Consider the following 18296-nt stretch of genomic DNA (forward strand, 5'->3'; position numbering starts at 1 on the left):
AAATGCAACCTGATTGTTCATCTCTCCTTCCTTCCTTCCTGCCTCGGTCTCCTAAGTGGTAGGATTACAGTTGTGAACCACCATGCCTGATGACTAGCTCTATAGCTGCCTCTACAGATTCAAATTTCCATGATCTTCTTTTCCCTATTCTGTAATATTTTTTATCTTCACATTCTGTCTTTACCTAATATCTCCTTCTAAACTGTGATGTCCTCTCCATACTAATAAAAGGGAAAATACACCAAAAGGAAATAACAATTATCAACCTATATGCACCCAATGTCAATGCACCAAATTTCATCTAAAAACATATTAAACTCCAACACACAGTGGTAGTGGGAGATTTTAATACCCCCCCTGTCACCAATAGATAGGTCATCCAAACAAAAAAACAATAAAGAAATCCTAGAACTAAATCACACCATAGATCAAATGGACCTAGCTGATGTCTACAGAATATTTCATCCAACTTCTGCACAATATACATTCTTCTCAGCAGCCCATGGAACCTTTTCCAAAATTGATCATATCTTAGTGCACAAAGCAAGCCTCAGCAAATATAAGAAAATAGAAATAATCCCATGCATTCTGTCTGACCACAATGCATTAAAACTAGAAATCAACAACAAAAACAGCAGTAAAAATCATGCAAACACTTGGAAGCTGAGCAACACATTACTCAATGATGAATGGGTCACTGATGAAATAAAAGAGGAAATTAAAAAGTTCCTGGAAGTTAATGAAAATGAAAACAAACATGACCTACCAAAACCTATGGGACACAGCAAAGGCAGTCCTAAGAGGAAAATTTATAGCCATGAGTGCATATATCAAAAGGACATAAAGATCTCAAATCAATGATCTAACACTACAGCTGAAACTCCTAGAAAAACAAGAACAAACAAACCCCAAAACAAGCAGAAGGAAAGAAATAATTAATGAAATAGAAACAAACAAAAAAAACAATACAAAGAATCAATGAAACAAAAAGCTGATTCTTTGAAAAAATAAATAAGATTGACAGACCCCTGGCAAACCTGACTAAAATGAGGAGAGAAAGAAACCCAAATCAGTAAAATCAGAAATTCAAAAGGAGAGATAACAACGAACACCACGGAAATCCAGGAAATCATTAGAGACTACTTTGAGAGCCTATATTCAAATAAATTTGAAAATCTTAAAGAAATGGACAGATTTCTAGAAACTTACAACCACCTAAAACTGAACCAAGAGGATATTAATCACCTGAATAGATCTATAACACAAAAAGAAATTGAAGCTGCCATCAAGAGTCTCCCAAAAAAGAAAAGTCCAGGACCTGACAGATTCACTGCTGAATTCTATCAGACATTTAAAGAAGAACTAATAACCAACTCTCCTTAAACTGTTCCATGAAACAGAATGGGAAGGAACACTGCCTAACCATTTTATGAAGCCAATATTACTCTCATCCCAAAACCAGACAAAGACACCTCCAAAAATGAGAACTACAGGCCGATTTCCCTAATGAACATCGATGCAAAAATCCTCAATAAAATAATGGCAAACCAAATCCAACAACACATCAGAAAGATCATTCACCATGACCAAGTTGGCTTCATCCCAGGGATGCAAGGGTAGTTCAACATATGCAAATCTTTAAATGTAATACAGCACATCAATAGAAGCAAAAACAAAAACTACTTGATCATCTCAATAGATGCAGAAAAAGCTTTCGACAAGATCCGACACCACTTCATGATAAAAGCTCTAAGAAAACTAGGAATATAAGGAATGTTTCTCAAAATTGTAAAGGGCTATGTATGACACACCTACAGCCAACATCATACTTAATGGTGAAAAACTGAAACCATTCCCTTAAAATCAGGAATGAGACAAGGGTGCCCACTATCCCCACTCCTATTCAACATAGTACTGGAATATCTAGCCAGAACAATTAGACATGAAGAAGAAATAAAAGGAATACAAATAGGTAAAGAAACTGTCAAAATATCCTTATTTGCAGATGATATGATCCTATACCTTAAAGACCCAAAAAACTCTACTGAAAAACTCTTAGACACCATAAACAGCTACAGTAAGGTGGCAGGATACAAAATCGACCTACAAAAATCATTAGCTTTTCTAACAACCAACAATGAACAAACTGAGAAGGAATATATGGAATCAATTCCATTCACCATAGCCTCAAAAAAAATCAAATACCTAGGAGTAAATTTAACAAAGGATGTGAATGACCTCTACAAGGAGAATTACAAACTCCTGAAGAAACAGATCGAGGAAGACTACAGAAGATGGAACGATCTCCCGTGCTCATGGATCAGTAGAATCAACATAGTAAAAATTGCTATACTACCGAAAGCAATCTACATGTTTAATGCAATTCCCATCAAAATCCCAATGACTCTCATCACGGAGATTGAAAAATCTACCCTAAAGTTCATTTGGAAACACAAGAGACCGCGAATAGCCAAGGTAATACTCAGCAAAAAGAACAATGCTGGAGGTATCACAATACCTGACTTCAAACTATATTACAAAGCAATAGCAATAAAAACAGCATGGTACTGGCACAAAAACAGACATGAAGACCAGTGGAACAGAATAGAGGACCCAGATATGAACCTACACAACTATACCCACCTCATTTTTGACAAAGATGCCAAAAATATATGATGGCGAAAAGACAGCCTCTTCAACAAATGTTATTGGGAAAAGTGGTTACCCATGTGCAAGAAACTAGATCCATGTCTATCACCCTGTGCTAGTATCAACTCAGAGTGGATCAAAGACCTAAATATCAGACCTGAAACTCTGAGTTACTACAGGAAGGAGCAGGAAACACTCTGGAACTAATAGGTATAGGCAAAGACTTCCTCAATAGAACCCCAGCAGCCCAGCAACTAAGAGAAACGATGGACAAATGGGACTTCATAAAATTAAAAAGCTTCTGCACAACAAAAGAAATGGTCTCTAAACTGAAAAGACCACACACAGAGTGGGAGAAAATATTTGCCAGCTATACATCAGGCAAGGGACTGATAACCAGAATATACAGGGAAGTTAACAAACTAAACTCTCCTAAAATCAATGAACTAATTAAGAAATGGGCAACTGAACTAAACAGAACTTTTTCAAAAGAAGAAATTCAAATGGCCAAAAAACACATGAAAAAATGCTCACCATCTCTAGCCATAAAGGAAATGCAAATCAAAACCACACTAAGATTCCACCTCACCCTTGTTAGAATAGCCATCATCAAAAACACCACCAATAACAAGTGCTGGCGAGGATGTGGGAAAAAAAGGAACCCTAATCCACTGCTGGTGGGAATGCAAGCTGGTGCAACCACTCTGGAAGAAAATGTGGAGACTTCTTAAAAATCTAAACATAGACCTACCATATGATCCAGCAATCCCACTCCTGGGGATATACACAAAGGAATGCGACACAGGTTACTCCAGAGGCACCTGCACACCCGTGTTTATTGCAGCGCTATTCACAATAGCCAAGTTATGGAAACCAAGATGCCTCACTACTAATGAATGGATCAAGAAAATGTGGTAGTTGTACACAATGGTATTTTACTCAGCCATGAAGAAAAATGAAATCTTATCATGTGCAGGTAAATGGATGGAACTGGAGAACATCATTCTGAGCAAGGTCAGCCAGGCTCAGAAGACCAAAAATCGTATGTTGTCCCTCATATGCGGACTTTAGATCTAGGGCAAATGCAGCAATGTTGTTGGACTTGGATCACAAGAAACGGGGAGAGCACATACGGGAGATAACCCGTATGTTATTTGGGTAGAAAACCCAAAACATGAAAGCGTTTGATGTCCCCACTCCAGAGGAACTAATACAGAAACCTTAAAACGACAGGTTATCATGAGCAGGGGATCAGGAACCAAGGTAAAGATCAGTTAGAGTTGAATCAACATGGGTTGTAACACATGGGTACATGAAAGCAATAGTAGGAATCTTTCTGTATAGCTCTCCTTAACTCAACTAGCAAAAACGCTTTGTCTTTCTTATTATGTGTATGTCTTTTCTTCAACAAAATCAGTGATAATGGCAGAACAGGACCTGCCTAAAACTGAGGGGAGGGGAGGGAGGGAGGGGGCAGGGTGGAGAAATGACCCAAACAATGTATGCACATGTGAATAAATAAACTACAACAAAAATAAACTGTGATGTCCTAAAGAGCTGAATTTGTGGCTGATCCATCTTTCCATCTTCCAGACCAATTAAATAGTACTCACATCTGGTACTACATTTATCTTTTTCTATATCAATCTATACCTATTCCTGTATCTATTTATGTTTGTGTATATGTATGCATGTGTATGTTTATATAACCTCCTTTGTCCTTTAGCTGTAGCTGGGGACTTGTAGACATGTGCAGCTTGTTCTTTGAGATAGAATCTCACTAGCTTTTTAAATTTTGGCTGTCTCCCAAGTAACTGCTATTACAGACATGAGCCACATTTCCAGCCTACCTTTATCTTTGATACGGCTAATATAGCTGCACAAAGAATGAAAATAGAATTTTCTTTTTTGTAAACTAGGTATTATGGCATAATATACTTATGACATAGCTATCTAATTATAAAAAAATATTTAAAAGTTAAATTTCAGCAAGATTTTATGCCCAAATGATTCACAGCAGGTAAATCAAATAAGACTCAGGTGAACTACAAAAATAAATGGCACATGGCTTCTGATACAGTGGAGTTTCTTATTGTTCATTTCATGCATATACTTTGCTTATTTTTTTAGGTTAAAAAGCCTTGTGTATCTGAGTATAAATTATAACCATCTAACTAGCATTCCTACAGAATTTTGCTTCCTGGAGAAGCTTTCTGAACTTCGTCTGAACTACAATCAGCTTGTTTGCATCCCTGAAGAGATTAGGTTCTTGACGAAGCTCCAGAAGCTTTCTGTGGTCAGGAACAACATTGAAGATTTGCCAGAGGTAAGCAAAAACAGTTCCACAAAGAAGCATATATTTATTTATTTACATTTCCTTATATAAATGAGTTAATTTGAGAGAGAATGCATGTTATAAATTGAGTAAATTGAGGAATATGAAAGTAGCAGATTGATAAGGTAGACATATAAATGGAAAAGATCTAAGTTTTCATTATTCTTTCCTGAGGATGTTCCCTTTAAAAATTCTGTACAATAAACTATTAATGTGATCTGTGGAAATATGTTAAGTTGGTAACGTATATGCTTCAAAAATTTTGTTCTTATTTCTTAATAAATCTAATTTCTATAAACAAAAAATTTGAAATTACAAAATAAACCATTAAAAATAAATGCTTTTTTGAAGGAAAAGCAATGACAACAGTGAAACATCATCATGTGAAGCGTGTTATTTCGTGTTCCTAACAACTCTGTGACATTGCTCTTGTCCACGTTCTGAAATAAGGAACACAGTGCAAGTTGGACACAGTTTAGAAAGGACAGACGGGCTGGGCCCACTGTCTGATTTTATTGTTTGTCCTTCAAATTGTTATTCTCACTACTACTTTATAAATTCTAAGATGTGTAAGTTTTTAAAAAACTGAGTGCTAGTCAGTTCTATCATGAGCTTGCTTGTAATAATGCCTGTGTCATTTATAATTCTAAACATTGAATATGTTTCAATCTATCATTATTCTTTTTTGTCTGCATTATAAATCCTAATGCACTATAGAAAAAACCTCATTTGTTCAGACAAATTATGGATAATTCTCTAGCACATTGTAAATTATGTGTATTAATGTATATTTTCTATTTATATTTGACCACACTCCCAGTAGGTCAGGCCCTTGATTTTAATTTTACATTTCTAAAGTGGTTTGAGGTATGGCAAATAACTGTTTGAGATCTATGACTTACAAAATGTATTATTATTATTTTTTTGGTTGCATGAGGTTTGAACTCAGGGTCTTGTCCTTGGAAAGGAGGCACTCTGCCTCTTGAGCCATGCCTGCAGCCCTTTTTGCTTTAGTTATTTTTCAGATAGGGTCTCACACTTTTTCACTGGACTAATCTTGCATAGTGATCCTCCTACTTATGTTGCTGGGATTACAGTGCACACCACTGCCCCTGGTTTGTTTTTGATATCCCACTCAATATTTTTTGTGGGGGTGAATGAGGGGCATGGGCTGACCTCAAACAGTAGTCCTCCTGATCTCTGCCTCCTGACTAGCTAGGATTGCAGGCATGGGCCACAGCGCCTGGCTATGAAGTACATTCTTAAGGCACTTCTTATGGTAAAGTCAAAGAATAATCTCTTTGGATTTGAGTTTGTGTATTGGTAAGCAGTTATAAAGAGATCATATATGAAACATACTTTGATTTTTAGAGAGAAATGTTCTATTTAATTATAAGAGCTAATTTTCATAAAACTGATTCAATATGTGAAATTAGATATCAGGACAATTATAATTTAGGGAATACGTTTGAATCACACTACTCAAATGTATACTATCACTTCTTGATACTACTACTTCAGATAGAACTGTGGGCTGGTCACAGCACCAACAGTAGTTGAAACCTCAGCAAAGAATTTTCAAAGTTCATTAACAAACACAGATAATTAGGAGCAAAAGTAAGTGTGGTCAATATATAGTCTACTACATCACTTCCCAAAGTGTTTCCCAAAGAACTTAAGTCCAGCATATTCCTCTGAGGATGTATGTGGTCAAGGATGCTGTCATGGACTGATTCTTTGTTTCCCTCCAAAACTCATCTTTTGAAATCCCATCCTGCAATAGAATGGTATTAGGAAGTGGGGCTTTTGGGTGATATTAGGTCATGATGGTCGACCCCCTCATAAATGAGATTAGTGCCCTTATAAGAGAGCCCCCAGAGAGCTCCCAGCTTTCTTTCAACCATGGGAGAATACAAGAAGAAGCCGGCAGTTTGCAACCCAGAAGAAAGCCCATCAGAACCTCACCAGGCTGGCACCCTGATCCTGGACTTCCTGCTTTCAGAACTGTGAGAAATAAATTCTTATTGTTTATAATCTTTCCTCTCTATAGTACTTCTTTATAGCAGACCAACTAAGACAGGCGTTAGAACACTCTTTTGGGAATTTAAAAAATATATTAGTATATTGAAAGTACTGAGAAATCCTGCAGCAAACCTGTTTAACTTTGTTAATTTAAGACTTTTCTATATTTAACTTGGAACTTGAAATGTATTAATAGCCCATAGGATATACCTTGGTAATGTTGGTTAAGTGAAAATTGTTTCTTTTTTCTTTTCTCCTTTTGTTGTATCGTTTTTACATTTAATTACATGTGTATACATTGTTTGTGCCACTTCCCCCAACCCTTACCCTCCTGTTTAAATCTTTAAAAATAAAATTCATGTGTTTTCGTTAAACAAAATGAATACTAACTTTTACCTGGGTAACTACTATATAGCTCAATATGGTTGCTTTTCTCTGTCTAGCACCCATTTCTGTTTCTTAGCTTTGTGGACTTCCTCCTCCTCTCATCAATCTGTGGGGTTTGCTTAGTGTTGACCTGTTACAGTGGGCATTCCAGGCATGATTAATTAGAATATTCCATAACACTGGAAATAGCAATTTGTTCAATGTTAGGCATGTAGTTTAAGCTAGGTCAGTGAGATGGAACTTTGCTGGACTGATGGTAATAAATGTATTCTTTGTGTTGGGATTGCTAAATTGGAAGAATGTAGGCCTGGATTTGCTGGTATCTATCTTGCCATTCTTTCCTATTACTTCCTCATATTATTTTCCCTTTAATTCTTCAAAACACTTATTTCCATAGCACAACATTGTCAGAACCTATATGTGAGATTTTTTTCAATAGATAAATATTATTTGAAAAAAATGAGGATGGTTAGTTTTACAATTTACATAAATACCAAACCATTATTCTTTTTTTTATTTTATCGTTTTTACATTTACCCACATGTGTATACATTGCCAAACCATTATTCTTAATAGTAATTAGTCTAACAGCATCTAAAGCCCAGAAATGATGTCATTAGGGGATTAGGGGGAAAAAAAGAACTTTTTAATCCTTTATAAAAGGCTGTGGGAAATGTGCAGATGCAAAGAAAAAAAAAAGTCAAAAGCAAAAAGATCAAGAACAATAATAGAAGTAGTCGTTACAGCAACAACCAACAAATGGAAAAAGGTCAACAATGAACTGTCTTAGTGTTATCAGTAGTAGGTTGAGAAGTGTTAGTAGTAGTAGGTTGGGAAGCCCTTCTAGTTCAGCTTGCAGATACTGAAAACAGATTAGGAGTCTGAAAATCATTATAGCTTACACAATAATGAGAGTATCATGACAATGAAAGGGTATATGAGACTTAAGAAGAGGATCATATATATGGTAGATAACAAATTTTCCTAGCACCTGCTGCCCATTATAGGAATGGAAATGGCAGACAGCCTCAGCTATTAGCTCTTTCATGCTCTGTCTTAGTTGTAGGGAGCCTTCTTTCTTGCCCAGTATCATGCTTTTCAGAGAACATTTTGTGACAGAACAAGGCAGGGAGGGATATAAAGGCATGGAGAACAACTTTGATTGGCAATACCTGCTCTAGAGCTTCCTACCTAGTTAAATGAACTTCTAGTGGATCTGCATCCCACCTTGATTTTTCCATTTGCCCAATCCTATCTCTTCATTGCCTTATGTAGGGGTGGGTCCTTAAAATATACCTACCACCCCAAATTCTATCTCAGCATCTGCTTTCAGAGAATGTGAACTATCTTAACCAGTACTAAGACCAAAGAGAAAGACAGTTGGCATGACTAAAGAGACACCATCTTCCTAGGGAGAGATTTGGCCATCCAAATAAGAGTGACATTTCAAAAATATCTCTAAAAGTGATTGAAATCATTTGTTATTCATTCTGTTATTTTCCAATATTAAAAAAGTTCTTGATATTTCTAGTTAAAAATAATCCTACTTATTCTTTGACTGTTATTAGAAACACCAGAACTCAGAAGCACCATAACAACCATGTGGTTGCTATGAAAAACAATCACGTTGGGCGTGCAGATATGGTAGGAGATTTTATTCCTTTATAAAGAAAGGATTGTGTTAGCACTGTGCTAAGCAAAAAGTAGATGCATGATAAATTCTGGTGGAATTTAGAGATAACATTTCCAGGCATATATCTGTTTCCTGTTTCTCAAGGTATCTTTTTATTTAATATTAGGTAATGTCTATAGAGGGTTCACTAAATATTAAGCTGTCTAGTAAGCACTTTGAGGTTAGTAACTCATTTAATCCATTGAACAACCACATGCACTAGGGGTTTCTATTAGCATTTTCATTTTATAAATGGAGAAATCAAAATACAAAGAGATGTTTAGAAAGTTGCCCATACTTAAACTTTGCAATTGCCAAAGGTAAGATTTGAATATAAAAGTAGTCTCACTAATAACATATTAGGTTTTTCTAGAATGGTCAAAAGGAATGTAGAATTCAAAGATGTTTGACAATTCATAGGGTTCTTCTTGGGAAAGATATACTGAAGAATTGATCAGGTCAGTTCTTACTGATGAATGGTCACTTGCATCAAGTTTGAGATCAGAAGAAACACTAATGATTTTAGATACTAGATTTTAAAAAATCTCCCTCTTATTTTCTGACAACAGGGATTTTGTGATCTTAAAAATCTAAGAATCCTAGACATAGCTGGCAATCTTATTCAGATGTTTCCATCAGGAGTAAGTAGAATCAACTTCTATTATAATTGAAAAATAGTTTGGTTTATGCTATTGGGAATAGAAAAATATGGGCAACCAGTAAAAGTTGTAGTAATTGGAAGCTTGAATTATACAAATGACTCACAGATATGCTTTGTTTTAGAATTTCAAAACCTGGTGTTTCTTGTTCTTTTCTTTGTGTTCTCTGCCTGCTGAATTTATTTGAACTAAATTAATTCTAATTATTATCAATAAATATCAGTTATGATTAAACTTTTTGGTTATTACACACTGCTTTTGGTTATTTCAAACTTTTTGAAAATATTGCTTTCTAAGGTATAAATTTTTATACTTTACAATTAATCCAAAGGTGATACTTTTATTAGTTATTTTTAAGCCATAAACAATGAAAAATGTACTTTTTTCCATTTGGAGGTGAACTTTTTGATCTTTTAAAAATTTTTTCAAATAACTGAGAAGCAGTTCCTCTTGGCAACTTCTTACTTTGGGAAAGAAATGACAGTTTTTTCATATTCAATTCCTATATCCAAATGAACATGGTTGAACATTCAAGATAATAAGTAGAAGCCCATTCATTAATCCAGAAGTTTCTCCATAAGTAGCCATTGATCCAGTAATTATTTTATTTTTATTGATTGGTGCCAAATTAAGTTTTCAAACTTTATTATTTTTTTTTCATTTTTCTTTTATTATTCATATGTGCATACAAGGCTTGGTTCATTTCTCCCCCCTGCCCCCACCCCCTTCAAACTTTTTTAGACACTGGAACAAGATTTTATACTGAAGGGATTCAGATATGAAAAAAATGAGATAAAATTTATAGTTTTAGGAAAACTTAGATAGTATTTTTATTGAAATAAACTGTATAACACAAATTTAAATTTTAATCATTTTTTATATTCCATGGCATTTTATTTTTATTTAAAGTTTAGAAACTATTTTTAAATAGTTAAAAATCTTCAGAAAAGTCATATGAATTGAACAAAGAAATCTCACATACACTTTACCTAGATTTTTCAATATTTCACATTTTTTGGCTGGAGGTGTGGCACAAGTGATAGAGTACATATACCAAGTGTGAACCCCTGAGTTCAAACCCTAATACCACCAAAATAAAACAGTTCACATTTTTTATATTTACTTTATTGTTCTATGTGTGTCTGTGTATGAATGTACCTGAACTATATGAAAGTAACTCAAACATGATAACCCTTTAGCCCTAAAGTATCCTAAGAAATAGAACATTTTCTCACACAACCCAGCACAGTGATTAAAATCAGGAAAAGACCACTGATAGTATATAGTTATCCACCCAACAAACTCTGTTCCTGAACTTTACAATAAAATGTAAGGATAGTAATTATTATTATTATCTGTTCTAGAATCCAGTTCAAGATCTTGTATTCTGTTTCTTTTTTCTTACCCCATTAATGTGCAACTGTTCCTGAATCTTTCTTTGTCTCTTGTGACTTTGACACTTTTAAAAACATTTTTATTAGTGTATAATAGTTGTACAGGGCATTCTGTCATGACATTTCCATACATGTGTACAATGTACCTTGGTTTGGTTAATCCCTCTATTATTTCCATTATTCTCCCTCTTTCTCCTCACCTTTCTTAAAATGACATCAACAGGTTTCAATATTCCATACCATACATGTATAGAAAATACACCAACCATATTCACTCTCCTTTACCCTCTTCATTTATCACTTCCCTACAAATGCCTTCCCCTCCTGTCCTTCATTAAGTGCTCATTGTTCAGTGGGGGTTTGGATTGGTATTTTACCTGCAAATATATTGTACTTTAATCGGTCTAACCCCCTCTATCACTCTTCCTTCCTCTCTACCCTGTATTGGTCAACAGTTTTCAGTGTGTTTTGTTGTGTCTTGCATTTTCACCATTTTTAAGTGTGCAGTCTTGAAACTATACTTTCACACTATCACCACCATCCACTTCCAGAACTCTTTTATTATCCCCAATTGAGGTTCTGTATCATTAAATAGTTTCCCCATTCCCTTTTTAGCACTATTGAAGCATTTAAAAATAAGATTTTTTGTCCTCCTCTGGCAACCACCATTCTATTTTCTGCATTGTGAATTTGACGACTGTAAGCACGTTATAGAAATAGAATGATACATTTGTTCTTTTGTGTCTGACTTATTTCACTTAACATAATGTCCTCAGAATTCATCTGTGCTGTAACAGTTTCAGAATTTCCTGCATTTTTAAAGGTTGAATAATCAGTTATATCACATGTGTATGTGCTACATTTTGTCTATTTACCTGTGGGTTGACACTGGGTTTTTTCATCTTTCTGCTGTTGTGAGTAATGCTGCTATGAACATTGGTATACAAATATTTGCTCTAGTTTCTGCTTTAAATATTTCTAGGTATATATCAAGAAGTAGAATTACTGAATTACATAGTAATTCCATGTTTAATTTTTAAAGAATTCACTGCACTGTTCACAGAATTTATAGTTTTGAATGTTTAGGAAGAATTAGATGTTGTTAATGCTGACTGGGTAAATACTACATGATTTTATTGATTCTGTGGGTTTTATTTCAACTTTCTGTACTCTGTGATGCCTTCCTGACTTCCAAAGCAACCTTCCAATGCCACTTCTCCCATGGTACCATTGCAGCTTGGACCACATAATGGAGTGATTCTTTTCAAGTCTGTCTTGCTGTTAGACTATGAGTTTTCCAACAGAAGGAATACTCTCTCTCATTTTTCTTTTTACTTCTATATTAGAAATATCTTGAATTTTAACTCAATAAATATTTATTAATAAAAAAAGTTAAACAATGCTCTTCAACTACATTCAGTATTGACTTTAGTAGTGCTGTTAAGTCACTGTTTCTTGTACAAAGTGATTCTATACTTAACAATTTTGATTTAAAATACTGTACTTAGGTCCCATTGTGGCACCTATTTTATACATTTCTGTAAGCACTCTAAAGTAAGCTAGCCTGTGGATTCATTTGAGACTTGTTCCAAAATTATTTACCTAAAATTTTTCAAACTGATATTTCCTGTTTTTTTTTAAAGTGATAAATTACTTCTAGTTATTTTGGGCCAAATGTTGCAAAATCAGTTCCCTGAATTTGATAGATGGGTGATTGATGGGAGAAATGATAAGCAAAGAGATAAATGACTGACTGAGGCTGTGATTGTTAGTGAAAGAGAGGAAGTTTCAATTTAGTGGCAATGAATTTTAAAAATAATGAAGCCATGCTTTCTAGAAAGAAAAGTAGTGCAAAAAAGTAGAACATGAACTTTGGAGTCATGTATATGTATTTTTAAAGTTTTAATTGCTTGTTTACTAAATTCATAATCTCAAGTTGTTTAATATCTGATTTGCTGTTTCCTCATCTATAAAAGGGGTATATTTAAACCACTAACCTCATAAGGTTATTAAGTCAAATATTGATTATAAAGCATTTTGCACATAGTGTTCAAAGAATGGAAACTACTATGATTATAAACTGTATAGAAAAGATATTAACAAGTCAAATACTAATAAGTAATATATAATTAATGATTTATTTATTGAATATTGATGATAATAGGAAACATTAACTTTGTGAAGAACATGTTTTGAAAGCATTTTACTACTGAAATGTTGAAACATAAATAAAAAACAGAGTACATGCAAAATAAAACTGCATGTACTCATTGTCTTCAAGCACACTCTTGATTCCAAGACTTGAAACTAACTATAGTCTGTAGAAGTGTCTTTAAGTGGTTTATCTTATTGCCTTACAACTATTCTTTCATAAAAAAATAGAATTTGAGTGTTTTAATGTTTTATGATCTAAAATTTGGTGTGCCACCTGGAAAATGCAATTTATTTTACAAGAGCCTGATATTTTTTCATCGATATAGCTTTTGAATTTTTGAAACTTAATTTTTATTGAGATTTTTACATGAGAATGTACATTCAGTGGAAATCTCCAATAAGAAAATGGAACTATTTAAATATTTTTCAATACTTGTTTGTATTGAATCAAACAAGTTTCTGGGTTATTTAATTGTTGAGAAATAGGCTGTCATGATCACATAGTAAACTACTTGTCTTAGAAAAATCTGTTGGTTCTTTCATTACCATGTAGTCAGATCTAGTACATCAAGACTTTAGTTTCCTTATCTGTTTCTTTTATTTAAATTTTTTACAATTAAAAAATTATATAAAGTATACATCCTTCCTTTCATTTTATGCAATACGAAAATACAAAATAAAAGTGAAAGTCTCAATTCCAAGACCTTGCCACGTTTATATTTGTAGAAATTTCTTTAACACTATACTATATCTAGGTTGGTTTCATTATGTTCAAGTTTTCAGTGTTATTTTTCTTTTCTTAAAAAAGAATACTACCCAAATATTCAAAAGGTGTCATCAATAGTAGAAAGATAGTAGAGAGAAAACAGAACTCAGGGTGATTTGATTTGATATATCATTGTACAATTTGATTACTTTCTCAGTTCTTCAGATAAAATTATCAATAACTAATTCCTGTCTGAGACATACCTTATTATTCATGTTAATAGTTTGGCAAAATGTCCTCTGCTTCTTGGATGAATGGGTGTTATTAAAATTTATTTTAAGATAGTTGTTTTCTTTTGCCTATTTAGCCCATGTATCCTTTTGTAAGTAGCATTCTTCTGGTTGTAGAAATAATTCATTCATTGTACAAAATGTAAAAAATAACTGAAAATAGAAGGAGCAAAATATAATGTGCTTTTTAAATTTATTTCTCAGAGATCACACTTTAATAGTTTTCTTTAAACATCTCATTTTATATGCTCACTTTAAAAATAAAATTGAAAGTATAGTGCATGAAAAGTGTGTATTTTATTTTTTTTCAGTTAATGTTATATATTGGGCTTTTTCCTTGAACTAATACTTTCCAAATATCTGATGTTTGATCACTGGATGTTTTACCTTTCTCTATAATATGTTCCCTTTTTCTTACATTTTTTACTTACTGCTCAAATTGGAGTAGATTTTGAATGAACAAACCTTTGAGGAAAAAGATGATGTGAAATAAAATGTCTTTTATTTGCATCTTCTTTTGGGAGAGTTACATTTCCAAAATTCAACTTCTTGTGGACAGTTGACAATCTATGGAAACACTGCCAGTTGTTTAGTTAGTGCAGAAATCAGTGATTCCTGTAATAGTTTCCTGTGGCTACCATAACCAAGTACCAGAAACTGGGGGTTAAAGGAACATGTCTCAGTTTTCTCTTCTTAGAAGGATGCAACTCCTTGGATTATGGTCAACCCTAATTAAGTATGACCTCATCTTAATGGGTTCTATCTGCAGAGATTCTCTTTCCAAATAAGTTCACATTCTGGGGTTCTGGGTAGACATAAAGTTTTAGGGAACACTAGCAGCTCATTATTCTTTGGCAGAATAGTGACATGAGGAGAGTTCAAGAAACATTTGTTGAGTATCTTTTCTGTGGCCACTTTTCTCCCAAGTGTTGGGCTTGAAAATTTGAAGAATTTCTACCCACATGAAACTCTGGGAAGCAAATATGGATGTTTCCTGTAAGAACTTTGGAATTCATGTTTGAGGAAATCTCTAGAAATTGAAGAGGATTTGGAGAGATCATAAAAGAGAGATGAATACAGAAATTTAAAATTAGAAAAGTTGATGAAACCAACAATTAGTTTGGAAAAAGAAGAGAGCCAGTAGGTGATAATTTCATTGTGGAGTTCAAATTAAATGTGGAGGGAAAAAGTGACCAGTTGTCCCATAACTTTTAACAATGGGGAAAGAAAATTTACTGTTGTTATTTGTTGCTGAAGAGCTTTATATAGGATATTAGAGGGATTTCTGGGAGGAAAGGGTTACCAATCTTTTTCTCCAGATTCTAAAAGAAAGACTAGAATACTCTGTTGCTGGAGTAGTTGTGATTCAGTCCTTTCAATATGGGAAAAAGTAAATTATTGAGGTTTTTAGTTCCTTTGAAACAACTTTTTCAAAATCTTTTAAACACAGATCATCTTTCTCTGGCTCTTCCTTCCCCCAGGAGCCCCGTTACTTTCCAAATTGCAATCATTTGAAGAAAAAGTTGACCTGAAAAAAGTGAGAAAAAGTTTTAATGATCATCACCAGGGGGCATCATGAGGTTTGTCTTTGATGCAAAATTTATAATAAATATCTTATATAAAACAGTGCAGAAAACTTCACTTTTTATTAACACTCCTAGTCAGGATCCTCTGTTATCAATCTCTTTTGACACCTTATGACCACTTTAGAAAGAGAAATGGAGAAATGGCATTGAATGTTATCTTTCTGGATCAGTACTTTTGTAGTTATCAAGTAATTTGCAAGTTTGCAAAGTAATTTTGCATGCTATATAATCTATTTGATATTGACTAATCCTTTGAAGAATACAAGTTTTGTATCATTGTTTCTATTTGGAACTGTTGAGGTTCCAGAGAAATAATTTTATTGAAGCAGTTGTCCTCAAATTGAGTGCATATTAGAATCCTTTGGATGGCTTACTAAAAACCAAGAAGGCTGGGCCCCACTCCCAGAGTTTCTGACTCAGTACACTGAGGAGTCCAAGAATTTGCATATTTATTAAGTTCTCAGGTGATGCTGATGCTGCAAGTTGAGGACCACACTTGGAGAACAACTGGCCTGATTATAGATCGGCAGTGGAGTGGACCTTGCATTCAAGACTTTTGACTGCAAGCTCAGGACTTCTCCCATCTTAGCACACTGCTAAGATTCCTCAGATTCCTCTGAGGAATCTGTTTTTTGTCTCAGGAGTGATAGGCAGAGGTGGTTTCTGTTATATTACACAAATAAGGCATTTGTTTTAGGTCACTTGTGAGTTTTGGTTCTGAGAATTTCACTGTGTCCTTCACTAAAATGACATTTAACAATACAATTCTTATATATTCTGAAAAAATGCATCACATAGAAAGTAGGGTTTTGGTATGTGAACACAAAGAATGACCATATGGTTGGAGGCTGAGATTTATATGTTGCTTGGTGGTGTTAGTCTCATTGTAAGTGGTGCATGTGCCACTGACAAGACTTACTAAATATTTATTCTTTAGCCAGCATAAAAATATGTAGGAGAGTTTTTGTTGTTTGTTGTTCTGTTTTTTTTTATGGCACTGGGATTTGAATTCAGTGCTTCATGCTTGCTAGGCAGGTACTCACTAGCTTGAGCCACCTTGCCAGCTTGAGGTTTTGGGCAGGCCAGATCTTCCCAATGCTATTTTTAATCATTATGATTTTGTCTTTATAACATTCCCCACTTACATTGTCTGGTTACAGTTTGAATATAAAATTCAGTTTCAGCTGAGCCATTTACATGGACACAGGTCAATGTGACAAGTTAGGAGAAAGTGCCTTGCTGAGAGGTGATACCTACAAAATACACTTAAAATGACGTAAATCTAAGCCAGTGCTACACTTCCACAGTTGCTGCTTTCTTTCAATTTCAAATCATGATGTTAATGTTCATTTGAATCTGTAGCTTCCACAAACAGACTCTGTCAGAGTTAAAAATCTTAAGTATTTGTATATTCCAAGTTTTTCAGACACAGTGTTTTTATAAAAAAAAATACAAGGAAGAAAAGCCTCATGCAATGACATTGTCATGAGGAAAATTATGCTTGGGCTACTTATGGGGGATAATAGTTATAGCACCCATTCCGTTTCATCAGTAACCCCTTTATCCGTCAAGAAGTCTTTAGTGTTATTGTAAATTAAATTTGAGGATAGTGAAAGCATTTTCCTCTTTTACAGTATGAGAAACACAGAAGGAAAACAAATATATAACAACTTTCCCAGAAACAAATCATTTGAAGAGTAAAGAGAATATTTGAATCCACTGTCCCCAGACAAATATTATTTCTAGTTGAATAATTTACCAGTTTTGTGATCTTGAGCACATGACTCAATTGCTCTGTTTCACCTTTTTCCTCTGTTCATTGGGGATGTTAATAACACTTGTATCATGACATTGTTGGGAAAGTGCCTGACACACAGTTGGTGATCAGCAAAAATAGAATGAGTGAATGATTAGATGATTATAATATATAAAGCCTTCAGTAGTGTCTTGGCACATGATGTATATTTATTATTTTTTGTAGTGTTGGGGATTGAACCCAGGGGCTAATGCCTGCTAAGCAAGCGTTCTACCACTGGGCCACATCCCCAGTTCCATTTTCTTTTCATTTTTAGGATGGATTTAAGTTATCTGCCATTCAATCCATCCTAAATTCAGGGATTTATCTGCAGGTCTTCAAAACCGTATGATCACTTGAGTGTTTCTAACTCATGACTCTCAGGATGACCACTGGTCTGTACCCAAGGGTGTAGAAGGGCAGTACAATCTCAGAGCACACTGTTTCCTGCTCTCCATAGCTCTTTGCCTGAAGAGTTGTTCCACATTATTTTTCTCTGCAGATCCACTTGTCTTCTTCTGGCCTACCTTAGTTACACAATAAAACAGAACAACAAACAATCTGTCTGAAAGAGTCATTCTTTGTCAGGATTTTCACCTTTGATTCTATTCTATCCATCCTCCCTCTCCCTCCCTCCCTTCCTCCCT

General features: G+C 34.3%; 1 protein-coding gene across 5 annotated transcripts in view; it reads left to right on the forward strand.

Moving 5' to 3' along the window:
• The window catches only part of Lrrc69 (leucine rich repeat containing 69), a 121442-nt gene that overhangs the window by 19807 nt on the left and 83339 nt on the right, over positions 1 to 18296 (forward strand). For 3 of the 5 annotated variants that reach the window (XM_074068821.1, XM_074068822.1, XM_074068824.1), the window contains exon 4: positions 4780 to 4975. In XM_074068821.1, the coding sequence (XP_073924922.1) occupies positions 4780 to 4975 (196 nt within the window). Of the gene's footprint in view, positions 1 to 4779; positions 4976 to 9634; positions 9707 to 18296 lie in introns of all 5 variants that reach the window. The other 2 variants (XM_074068825.1, XM_074068823.1) reach the window with 2 other exon arrangements.

Source organism: Castor canadensis, chromosome 3 (assembly GCF_047511655.1).
Source record: "Castor canadensis chromosome 3, mCasCan1.hap1v2, whole genome shotgun sequence".
NCBI classification, from domain to species: domain Eukaryota; kingdom Metazoa; phylum Chordata; class Mammalia; order Rodentia; family Castoridae; genus Castor; species Castor canadensis.